General features: G+C 45.4%; 1 protein-coding gene across 3 annotated transcripts in view; it reads right to left on the minus strand.

Annotated features, from left to right (window-relative positions):
- Positions 1–13,165, minus strand: part of LOC135921755 (protein O-mannosyl-transferase TMTC1-like) — a 120,741-nt gene that overhangs the window by 39,283 nt on the left and 68,293 nt on the right. For all 3 annotated transcript variants that reach the window (XM_065456052.2, XM_065456054.2, XM_065456053.2), the window contains 3 exons: positions 3,608–3,711; positions 1,956–2,157; positions 1,140–1,315 (listed from right to left, as the gene is read on the minus strand). In XM_065456052.2, coding sequence (XP_065312124.1) covers positions 1,140–1,315; positions 1,956–2,157; positions 3,608–3,711 — 482 coding nt within the window. The remainder of the gene's footprint in view (positions 1–1,139; positions 1,316–1,955; positions 2,158–3,607; positions 3,712–13,165) is intronic.

The following is a 13,165-nucleotide window of genomic DNA, read 5'->3' on the forward strand; positions in this document are numbered from 1 at the left end:
CGCCGCCAAGGCTGGCGTTGCAAGAGTCACCCATCAATGGCGCACGAAATGAGACTAAAGGAACACTCTCAGCGTTCTGTAGCGTCGAATGACTGGTCGTTCCCGCTCTGACCACTGCGTGAAATACGGTGTGACATTCGGGCCGCTGCTCAGTAGCGCACGATGCTGCTGCCGGCAGAGGGAGCCACAAGACTACACTGGTTCAAACGGTGAAGGGCCATGCGCCCACGTGGTCTTCGTGTTAGTAGCAAAGCGCGCTGCGCGTCTCTGACGTCTGTGGGCACAGTTGTATCTTTCCACGCGCGTTCCGTGCACGCGGGTGGATATCATATCGACACAAGGGCGAAAACAACGGCGACGGAGCGCATGCGCCTTAGAGGTCCGTAAAATTGTTATCGCAATCAGGTACATTACAATATTGCTCGCATCGCCCGTTGTGCACGAGGCAGCTATGCCAGTATAATGCGCGCTGAAGTATGATATGCACTATTGCGCACTCGTCGTCAACTGCAAGCGCCACGCTGCAGATAAGTTACTCGCTAGCCCCGGGCTGCAGGGCCAGGGTTCGATTCCTCGCAGGCTGCGAAAAATGTTTAATTGCTTCTCTACGCGGTCAGTGTATTGAGGCTAGAGAAATAGCCAGACTAAAGTGGGTGGGAGTAGGCAAAGAATGTTATCGCAGTCAAGGTGCCTGCAGTGCAGCAGTATCGCATTTAGCTATTTCAACGAACGTTACACTCTCGTACAAGCGTCTCGTGACGTGCTCTTACGTAGTTCCATTAGTGCCATTTTCATGGTACTATATGCTCTAAATTTTCTACGCATCTCATTTGCAAGCTTTTCGAAAGAGCAAGCGCCCAGTTCTTAACAGCATTACCTACTCGAGATAATGCAGTTGAGCCCCTCGTTGTCAGACGGGCTCCACACACGCACTCTCATTCACCACTTTTAGAAATTATAAGTGTTACACATTCGGTTCGGTATACAACGGCAGTTTCTCACGATTGTTGATATTCAATTTCACTCGGAAGTTTCGCTACGGGAACTCCCTTTTCTCATCTGTAAACGCCAAAATACACGCAACCCCTGTCCTTTGCACGGCCCTCATTCATGCTTGTTCAGATCGAAGGGCTCCATACCTGGGTATGTAGAGAACTCTCTCGGCCACAACGAAGCCGACTGTCACAAAGAGGTTGGACGCCGGAAGGAAAGGCAGCACAGTAAGAAGCAGTGCAACAAGTAGTCCCGAGGAAGGCTCTTGCAGTTGCTCGGGAGTTCTGTAGTAGCAGCACTGCTGTCTTGATCCACCAGCAGTCTTCATGAAAAGTATAACGTGATACTCCGTCGTTAAAAGCGGCTCTCCTAATTTCCCGTTCTATTGCTGACATCAAGATACCCAAAATGTACCCGATTGTTCCTAATTGCGCATTCAGACAGGCACACAAAGCATGTTCACGCGCTCACGCTCACAGACGCACACAGACATGCACACAAACATGCACGCACACACACACTCACACACACGTTCGTATTCCCGGGTGCAGAGGTAGCGAACCCCATTCCAAGTAAGCTAGTAAATCATAAGCGAGCAAACACGTCGTAATTGTTCCTAATTTAGCATATTTTCACTTGGACTTTCTACTTTAGTTTCTGCTTGAACACAACTATTACGGTTAACTTTGCTGTAGAAAAACCCAGTAGTATAGTTGGATAAATCTGAAGTTTAAGGCTTTAAGTCACAGTATTTTCTACTTTGCTCACTACATCACTGCCACAAAATTATAATTTTTGAGCATCAGAATATGGAGCAATGTTTAGGCGCCGCGTGACCTGAGAAGCACTATGACAGACACACAGAAAGTGCCATCTCACCACCTAAAGAAGATGGATATGCGACGATCAGTTATGTTCGAAATCATGCAGGAAGGGACGCATGAAGCGTAATTATAACTCACGCTGTCTTTGTGTTGCGATGAAATCAAGGCCCGCCATGCGAGAACTGCTAGCAAAAGAAGTATCGCCAGTGTTGCCAGATTCCTTGGATCAAAAGGTGACGTCACGAGAGGTATGCTGCCCATCTGCCAATCATAAGACAGGGTACGTGGACACAAGACGAGCCATGCGTTGAAGGCGCACAGGTAGCTATAAGTCAGCAGCCTGTGATTAAGAGAGAAAAAGAGAGAGAAAAGACTAAAAATACGGAATTTACAGAGGAAATTAGAAGAAAATTAACTGTGGCAGTCAGTGGGCTCTCTAGCTGTCCTTTTACACGATGAAAATGATGGCACATATTCTCGCGCAGCTTTCTTGTGGTTCTTCAGTGGTGCTTGAACGTTCAGCTATCTCTTCATAGGACATTTAAAACATGCTTATCCTCATTCAACGGTTCATAAATAACGTTTAACTCTTGTTCAAATGGTATTTACATCGTCCAACATATCGAAAACAGCCTACAGTTTTTATAGTGCATATTTTATTTAACTAATCTTGTTCTACATATTGTGTGCCGGAATACTTGCTGTGCCATAAAGTTATTCGTGAATCACAGCTTTTATAAAATTCAGCATTTCCTATAGCTAGGGCCTTCAAAGTTCTGCACAATAATTTTCCTTCTTTGGGTCATTTATTATGATCGCGTTAATGTGGTTTCTGTGCGACACTTGTAGTGATTGTATTTGTTGTGAAATATGCGGCTCATTAGACCGAACTTAATATTGATAGAACGGGAAACGATTTCATCGGTTTCAGTTCGAGAACTTCAGCTGAATGGTAGCACATCTTATAGTTTGCTTCCGTATTTTAAAGCCACAAAGCGACTATTTTGTAACTGGAAATTAAAGCTTACTCTGGAATAGTAAATTACGACATAAATGTGTCTAGGGCGTCATAGCACGAAACATGCGAGCTATAACCTTCCTGTCATACGCAAGCTGGATGAGTTTCCTATCGCGTAAGCGCTGGCATGTGGGAGTTACTATTTGATTAATGGAAGAACGAGAAAAGAGGCTAACATTTTTTTTTGGCAAAGAAGTTTACACCACAAACATATGAATAGAACCCAATTTTGAAGACATAGTCAAATTCTCCCTTTATTTTTTTTACAGAGCATTTATCGCGAACACCGTACTTTTTACACTAGCAATGAGCACAGTGATTTACATCGCGTTCACTGTCCTGGTGTTAGAAGTGCAGAAGCTTGCACATACTGTAGGAAAATAAAAATACCTTCGGAGCCATTATAATTAAATAATTAATTAACTAATTGATTGATCGATCGATTATGTGTAACGAATGTTTATTATTTATTATACAGATTTATTACAACATTTACTAAACATAATCAATCGATTATGTCTAATAAAAGTTACAGCAATTATCGGTATTCCTTTATGTGAAACATAAGCGTACATTTGTATCTTTATTTCACACTCTTTCAATGATTCAATAAGTTGAATTAGTAAATATTTAACAACGCCCCATCGCAGTCTCAAGGTCCAGCCCTCCTGACATGTAAGCCGTTCGAAAGGGTCACTAAATTTCCTACTCAAGTGGTTCAAGGCAAAATCATTTATAAATGCCAGCAGATTAGCTTAGTCACTGTGTTCACCTGGTAAGACGCATTGGCGAGAAGGACGCAGGGTTGTCCATCGCGGTGAATTCGGGGAAGCTTCCCTGTAGAATCCATAGCCTGAAGCACAGGAGTAAAGCCGTCTGCAGAGAAAAAGAAAATAACGGGAATGTAACAAGGTGCTGCACATTGACACGCACGTATTGGTCCTTTCTCCAGCGTACTTAAACTTAGGTACACGTTAACGAACCCTAGGTGGTCCTAATTATTCAGGAGTCCTCCACTACGGCGTGCCTCATATATAATCAGATCATAGTTTTGGCTCGTAAAACTCCATAATTTTTTGGTAATTTCTTTGGAAACGATCGCTTTGACAAATGTTAGCTTATACAAGGAGAGAAATTGTATTCCAATACAACAAAATAAAATCGTACCTGATTCTCGCATAAAAAAAAATTGCCTTTAAAAAAAACTTGCCTTGGTCCGGGAATTGAACGCAGGAACAGCACCAATCCGAGTCGTTTGCTTCAGCATCTCAGCTAAGCAGAATACTAACAGACCACAAGGCGAAGCCGAATTGGTTTGTTCAGTTGCTAGAGCAACCACGCCGCCGGAAAGGAGTTGGTTCGGACACACGAAAACGTATATTTCTTGAAATGTGAAACTGGTAAGGCATTCTTTTGTAACCCATCACTACTGTCCGGTGGGTGAAAAGCTTTCCCCTTTCATGAGAACTTTCGGTATCCTGTGCGCTTCCGCACAAACAATTTGCCTTTATCACCTTATCGCCATTTGGGGACATAGATTTCAGGAAGGTAGTAACATTATCACCAGTTTGATGACAAGTCAGGCCTGTCAATCGCAATGCATACGCCGCTAGCAGTGCTGCACGTTGTCTAATCACAGCGAGCGTTGCCGACTCTACATAAGCGCACGCTATAACGCATGTACAAGTGCTGGAAAAAAATTGAAATGGAACAGCCCTTCGCGGCAGCTCAATAGATATGACGTTCTGCTGCTGAACACGAGGTCCATGGTTTGATACCTGAGCGCGGGTGCAGCATTTTGAGAGGAGGAATAAAAAACATTTACTCGCGATCCCGGCCCTGCGAAAGTGGATACGTAGCCAAGCTGTTGCAAAACTACCACTACAATTGCTGAGGGTATTGATGCTTCGGATGCTTCTTTTGAACTTGTTGTTTACTGAAACGCATGGTGTTCTGTGTGTGGTTTACGGGTGACTTCAATGTATATTTGCCATAGGCTAACGGCTTCGCTGTAAAAACGCTAATGTACTTAAATTGAGGTGCACGCTAAAGAAACGCAGGTGGTCCGAATTATTCCAGAGCTCGTGGGCGTTCGCTGACCAACCTCCCGCGCAACTCAGTTGCGTGAGGCTACGTACATGCCCTTTGCCCTTTGTACTTGATTTAAAGATTATAACAGCGCCAGTACATGCAACCACAATGGATCAAGGACGAGACGCAAGCGCTAAACACAAGGCACAAGCGGTCGGTGAAAATCGAACCTTCGACTAATAAACCATCGACCACGAAAATAGACAAAAGGTTCAAAGGAAGTTATTCAATACAAAACTAGTTTTTGATACTAGAAGCCATAAACACGCCTGACATCTACAGAAAAAATAGCCATAGTTTTGCCTGAAAGGCGAAGCCTTGATAGCAATAGCAAAGCTTTATCTAAAAACGCGAAGGAAGGTTTGTGCTTTCACCTCCTCTATAGATTGAAGTACGCACTCGCATCAAAATTTAAAAAAAACAAGCTTGTTACAACGCACGTACCGGCAAACAGGAACAGACCTCAATGGACGACCACGGGCACTGACTGTCACAACGCTGGCGTGAAGAGCGACGGCAGCTACGAGCGAAGGTGTCGTGATCGATAGGATATTATCGTGCCTGAACTTTCCACTGAACGTCACGATGACTGCGACTACGTAAGTTCGCCTGTGTGTCCATATAATTACTATCGCGAAAAAAATGTGTAGCAGTCAGGCAGAAAACAGTTCATTGCCCAAATGCTTGTAACGAATGCTGCCACACATCGCTGGCTCGAGTTGAAAAGCGCCATTATTCATGGATGAGCCGAAGTCGTCAGCTTTGTTGCGCGTTCGCCTTCTTGAATGATATGTGCCTAACACAGCCCCTTATTCTACGGGCAACATGACGCACCAAATGACTTTCGCGTACAATATCTTGCGGGAAAATAATAAATCATACTAAACGTTTTCGTTTACGAGCGTATGAACTGTCAAGAAGCGCGTGTTGTTGAGATGTTTCCTTGAACGTCTCGTTCCAACCGCAGGTATTAACGCGATAGCGTTAAGGAGCTCGTGTCGCAGAAAAGCCGGTGTCGGCGTCTGCGGCGTTGACCGTGAGCGATAAATCACGGCAGGCACTCCATAAATAAAAAACAACTTCCAAGATGGGCTGGGTGGGAATCGAACCAGGGTCTCCGGAGTGTGAGACGGAGACGCTACCACTCAGCCACGATTTTTTTTTCTTTATTACCGGCTTGGCAAGTACATACAAATATTGTCAAATAAATCCGAATGTTAAAACGTCTAGTCTTTACTAAGACTGACGTGTCATGTTAAAATGGCTTCATCGAAGCCAAACTGTCCAACACTGAAAGCCAATTTGGCGGATCACTTAGCAGTTTCAACACTTCGCTTGTACAATTAACATTCTCGGTAAAATAATACATTGCTGGCCTTGCATCAACATCAGCATTGCGTACAGCCATACGAGTTCGCCATACACTTTGCATACACAATAGCATCAACATGTCCACCGGCACACCGTCAGGTTCAGCACATGGCAAAAACCTTATTCCGAACGCAGTGATAGGAAGCTCCTTTTTTAATGTTCTTTGCAGGATGTCCCAAAGAAAGCGGGCATCGTGGCAGTCAAGAAAAATATGTTCGACAGTTTCTTCCTTGTTACATATGAGACAGTTGTCTGACCATGGGACAAACAAGCCCTTGCTTCTTAGCCATGGCTTAACAGGCAGTGTGCCGGTATGCAGTTTGAAAAAGAATGATTTTGTGTTAGCTCGTACAGGCATATTATTGACTCGCTTGAAAACATCTCGTTCAGGCCCTAAGTAATACATAGAACGATACACTGGTGTAGGTATAAACACTTCAACAAGATCCTTATACAATTGTTTTCGTGACACTGCAAACAAGTAGTCTTTCGAAAAACGAGCGTTTAGAAGACGTATCGCCATGGAAACTTCACGCAGGTAGCCCTTTAGTGCCATCGGTTTGATTGCGTGCGACGATACAACAAAATCGGGCAAAGCGTCGCGCAATCTCACTTGGATTACCGTCCGCAGAAACCCATCGCTTTGGTCGCGGAAGAAAACAAATCTCGATACAAGTTGCTTGAAAAACAAATGCGTTAAACCAAGTCCCCCATTGCGCAATGTGTGAAACAAATTACTTCTGCTCGTGCGTTCCCACACCGAACCCCAAATAAACTCTGCAAACACTCTGTGTATTTTTTGAATTGAAGATCGGCTCATGCATAGCACCTGCAGGACGTAGAACACTTTTGCTACTAAAAAGATATTACATACTTTGGCCCTAGCAAACATCGAAAAGTTGTGGCCTCCCCATTTGTTAGTTTGCTCTTTCATTCCGTCTCTCTCGCTCGTCCAGTATTCGATTGGCTCACGGTAGGCACTGAGTGGAACCCCAAGATAAGTGCCGGGTAATACACTCCATTGCATTTTGCAAAAGACCTCTGGTGCATCTGGCCAATTCCCGTGCCAAAGCCCTAAACATTTTGACCAACTTATGGCACTACCGGAAGCCTTGCAAAACGCTTGGGCTTCCCTCACAGCTTCTGCAATGCTCTGTTTATCGCGACAGAACACTGCTATGTCGTCGGCATAAGATAAAACTTTTATTTCTCTACCAAAAAATGTGTAGCCGCGAATATTATGGTTATGTAGTAACTTTAAACAGAAAGGTTCTAAATAAAGTGCAAAGAGCAAGGCTGAGGTCGGACAGCCTTGCTTTATGCTAGACATTACTGCAATCCGACTGCTCAGTTTGTTGTTAATGATTAAGTTTGTGGTACAACCATCATACATCATTTTTACCCCGTCCAAAATGACTGATCCGACATTAACATAATCAAGAAGTATAAACAGGATTTCGTGGGACACCCTGTCAAAAGCTTTGGCCAAATCTAGTTGTAGCATAGCTACATGATCTCCCATCGTATCGCAACATTCAAGTATGCTTCGCGCTATATGTATATTTGTGAATATAGTCCTGCCTTTTATACCGCATGTCTGATGTGTACCTACTAGGGATTTGACTACACTTTGAAGACGATGGGCGAGCACCTTCATAAATACTTTATAATCAATATTTGCTAACTCAATAAGCTTAAGCTTATTGGCCGGTAGGTCTCTACGGATTGAAGTTTAATGGGGTCTGTTGATTTAGGTATCAGTACTACGTGTGTCTGTCGGAAAGAAGGAGGCGTCCATTTTTGTTCGTAACACTTGGTTATGACGCGGTGCAGAGCCTCAGCCATTTCAACCTTGAAAATTTTATATATCGCTGCCCCAAGTCCATCCGGTCCAGGCGATTTCCTTACACTAAGGTCATCTATAGCCTTTTCAATTTCTGCTACAGAAATCGGCCTCTCAAGGGCATCCTTGAGTTGACCATCAATTTTCGGCATAAGAGGTAAATATTCACTCTTAAACGCAGAGATCTCGCTTGTCCTCTTGCTTAGCAGCGTGCTATAGTAGTCAACGAAAGCACGTTCTATCATTTCCCCGTCATTTGTAAGCTGCCCTTGAAAAACGATTTCTTTTACTTCCTTGGTCATAGCGTACCTCTTCTCTTCACTTAAAGCTCGCTTGGTGGGCGTTTCACCCAGCCATACGCGTTCAGCGCGTGCTCTTAAAACCGCGCCACGATATCTCTCTTCATCAATCACTTCAAGTTTCGCTTTAATTTGTTTAATATCATGTGCAAATATACCAGCCCCGCCGCTTTCCATGTTCAACAGGTATGCCAACGTGCATTGCAGTTGCTTTTCTTCTTGCTTTTGTTTCTGCCGCAACACGCATGCTCTCTCTAAAGCAATTGTTTTCGCTTCGGTTTTGAACATCTCCCAAGCTTCTACAACATTTTTTGCATCCTCAAGGAGAACAACGTCTAATTTCTCTTTTATTTTTTTAAGAAATACTTCATCTTGAATAAGGTTGTCATTAAGTTTCCATAGGTGCCAATTAAATTTCTGTTCTTTCTTTTTCATACCTATCGTAACCGTTACCAAACAATGATCGCTGAAACTGACACATTCCACACCATATTCAGAAAGTAGTGGAACTAAGTGAACAGGAACATAGATGCGGTCTAACCTTGAGTGGCTGTCTCCTTGAAAATGCGTATATTGCACATGACTGTAAGAACCAAGAACACTCCCAACATCCTCTAGATCAACATCACACAAAATTTCATGCAGAAGTGCGGCACTTTTATCGTGGCTAAGTTGCTTTTTCGATCGATCTATCGGCCGGCATACACAATTGAAGTCGCCAAACATTAGAACGTGTCTTTCACACCGCAAGAAAGACCTCAGATAAACGAAAAATTGTTCACGTTCTCGAGCATTATTAGGGGCGTATACACAAACCGCCCGCCACAGCAATCCAGAAAAAGAAAAATCACAAATAAGCAAACGCCCCCCTTCACATGAAGTAACTTGTTGCTGTATTATCCCAATGCTATTTCTAATAAACAAAAGGCAGCCCCCAGAAGTACCACTCGCGTGGCAAACGCATACATTGTACTTATTTCTGAAAATTTCAACCAAACGAGCCGTTTTTTCTTCAGATTCAATTTTTGTTTCTTGTACAGCCATCAAATCAATGTCTTTTTCTAGTAACATGCGACTTATCTGACACTGTCTTCGGCTCTGCGACAACCCTCTGACGTTTAATGTCGCCAAACGAAGCGGACTGGTGAGGTTAATAGCGTCTGCCATTGTTTTAGTTAGATTTAGGGTACGCCCCTACACAATTTTTCTTAGGAAACATACGGACTCTGGTATGCAGTGATGCTCGTTGAACATGGCCCTCCCTTTCGAGCCGACGACTGCCAACCCACGTAGTCGCAGGCCCGTTCCCGATCAAAGATCGGGTTTTGGAAGTTCTTCCCGGGACACAACCTCCGCTAAGGCGGAGGTGGCCCGTGTAGCAGCCGTCTGTCTGGCGGCACGTTGAGTTTGACCTTCAACGTCGACCTTCGGCCTGTCTGGGTTTTCTGTGGCGGTCTTTCGGTACCCGCGCCGTCGGTGTCTTGGCTGAGGTCCTCAACATCGTCGCGCAACCGTTTTCCGGCACGCGCGCATTGGAGCTGTCGCGGCTCGGACTCTCTCCCCTGACAACGCTTCGCCTTGCTCCCTCTGTAGAATCAAGCATCCTTCCTTTCTTTAGATCACTATCTCTCTATCTCTCTGCCCGTGCCGATCACGACGTTTGGCTGGCGTGCATCATTTCCCCCTCCGGGATACCGAGTCCTTTGGTTCGCTCCGCTTGCTCAGGCGCACGTTTCGTTGCTGCGCCGAACGCCGCGTTGCTCGACCATATGGCTCGACGCTCACCGCGTCCGATGCGGGGCGCCTCGTAAGTGATGGCTGCCCTGTAGCCCATTGTCTTACACCCCTTGGCGGGTCGACGGGAACGCTGTCGCGTTCCACTCTTGAGGGCGAAGCTTAAGCGTCCTCCAATTTTTTTATTATGCAGCTCGTGTAAGAATCGCTACTGTGCGTTATAACCCTTCCGGCTTCTCAAGCGATAATAACAGCCATGACCTGGATTGGCGGTCGCGCGTAATAGAGAGGCGCGCATCTTTTTCCCTGCTCGACGCGTAGAAGTCCCGTTCCCAAACAGAAGGCGCTGGCGACAACAGAAAGAACAGAAAGCAGAAACATTCCGAGTGATTGTCGGAGATGGGACGACTCCACTCCAAGTATTACCACACAACCGCACGTGCGGAAATGATTATGCTCCAGCCTCGCATACGCATGCATTAGCAAGCAAGCAAGCAAGCAAGTAAGCAAGCAAGCAAACAAGCAGACGTGCACGCCAGGGAGCGATATTCAACAAAAGAAGCACGACGAGAACAATGGTTACGGCCGCGCTTTGTGCCACTACCCCTCGAGAGCAGTCATACAATCGATGTGAAACGAGGCACTAATTTTTACCTGGTACTGTACTCCGTCGGCTATCGATCGGCATTTATTGCTTGTGAAAGCGCGTGTAGGCCACCCTCGTGAAAAGAAATTTCAATTCGCTGGCGGGCATTTCCATTCCATTCGCCCGGCAGTTAGGTTTCACTGCGAGCAGACGACACCGTGCAGAGAGCTGCGAAAACACGACGAGCATTTACATATTACGATAAAATGGCTGTTTTATTGTTTTATCGCTGCATACGCATGTATTTCGAGGGCTAGGCCATGTTAGACACATGCCCTGGCAACGGTTGGTTAGTCGAGTAGGCGATTTCATTTATTTCTTAATACCCTTTTAATACTGGCTTTACGAATAGGGATAGCATGTATAATAAAAATGTTTAAATGCGGAGCACAAGAGCATTCATAACTACCACCGAAAACAAGAAAGCGCTAGTTAGATATTGTCGCAAATTTCTTTCAGTTGCAGACAACACACCTACGCCAACTGCTCGGTGACTCAGCGCACAATCATTCGCGCAAAAATCTTGTATCTGGAAAGGTCGACAAGACATTACCATCACTGACAGGCTCAGGGCATGCATAGCTTCCGTGTATATTTTTTTTTATCCAAAACTTAACTTGGCGCGCTAATATGGAACGTAGGGGTTTTTCCTTTAGAATATTTGCGTCTATTATCGCTCAACGTTAAAGTCATTAGAGATTGCTTTTTTTCTTTCCTTTACCTTATGCTGCGTTCTTGAGGCTTTCGGGATAACTAAGCTTTCTTTTTCCTTTTTCATTTTTCTTCCATAGCCTAATAACCCGCCGCCCACGATGTAGCACGTTCAAAATTTGAAAACCACGACAGCGTCTCGTATGCGAACGGCGCCAGCACGGCAAGGAGAAACACCGCATTCACCACCGGCATAGTCGAAGATCAGGGCAAACAAGATCAATGCGATGTTGGTTTGAGGAGTGAGCGCTTTTGAAGCTAGTGGAACTAGCGATGTCGTGAGCCATCCCGACCAGATCGCACTTGGGGCCGAGCCCACGAACGCCGGACCCCGCGAGAGGAGCACAAGGAAGGGTTCCATGCCGAGCCGATACCCTCTCGTTCGTCTACACACACAAACACACACACACACACACACACACACACACACACACGCACGCACGCACACAAGCACACATGCCCACACACACACACACACGGACACGCCCCCCTCCCCCCTCACACAAGCATACACGCACACGGACACAAACACACACAGTCCATACAACCCTATACCGTTTGTCACATAGAACACTACCAATGCCGTGCCCTACAACGCCCCTAGCTAACGCATGAGATATCCGCAGTACGGCGGGAACCACTAAGTAGGACATATCGCCCACTTGCATCTGTACCGCGCTATATATATACACTCCGAACTGTATTGTTATTAATGTTCACATGCGGGCAAACTAATGCCCAACGCTCGAGCGCTAGGTACGGGCATGTACACCCGTGAGCAAAAGTATACGGAGCAGGTATTGCGCAATAAAATTCATTTTTCTGATCTGTCAGTCAATGGAACTGGAAATTAAAGACGACAGCCTAAACTTGGCCTTACGAATATTCTAATACACTCCTCAGTTTCCGTTTCTGCACGTTTATTACGGAGAGATTTCGTTTTTCTCGGCGACACGGTGGCCCATATACTTTTGCTCAAGGTTGTACAAACACCCCTGAGCTCACGCCCATAACACATCCCACCAGACAGGAACGGGGAGCGACGCTGTCCTGCTCATGCTGGATGGACCAGTTCGACCTGGTGTACTGAGCGCGGAGGCGCAGCTAAGGCCACTGGCCTCCTGGACAGAGGGGGCCAACCACTGCAGAGCGGAACTCACACCCGTTTGACTCGCGCGCTCTTTTGCACAACGTTCATTCTCTGTCTCTCCCACTGGCTTCCTAGATAAGCGAAATAGTGTGCGTACCATGTAGACGCTCCTAACGTAGCGCGTTATATTGAAGAAATTGCGCTGAAGTCGGGTATGCTTGTGAGAATCCGGCTGGTCTTCTTTCTTTCGCAAGCATGAAACGTGTATGCTCTTGTTAGTGACGGAAATGCTCCGAAGAGCTGATAATTCGATACAGAATAACGCCAAGAAACGAATGGAGCATGTTCACCACAGAACTAACAGATCACTTCTTTTATCTCACCCGAAAAAGCATTCTCGAAATTTGATCTTTTATTAGAACTAGTAGTTTTCTATTTCTAAGGTTGGTGTTTATAGGACTTCTATATGTTCAATCGCTCGACTGAATACAGCGACAAGTATTTCTTATCCGCCTAATCAATAACTGCGCTTACGAGTGCTCGCG

This window comes from Dermacentor albipictus, unplaced genomic scaffold (assembly GCF_038994185.2).
Source record: "Dermacentor albipictus isolate Rhodes 1998 colony unplaced genomic scaffold, USDA_Dalb.pri_finalv2 scaffold_16, whole genome shotgun sequence".
NCBI lineage: Eukaryota > Metazoa > Arthropoda > Arachnida > Ixodida > Ixodidae > Dermacentor > Dermacentor albipictus.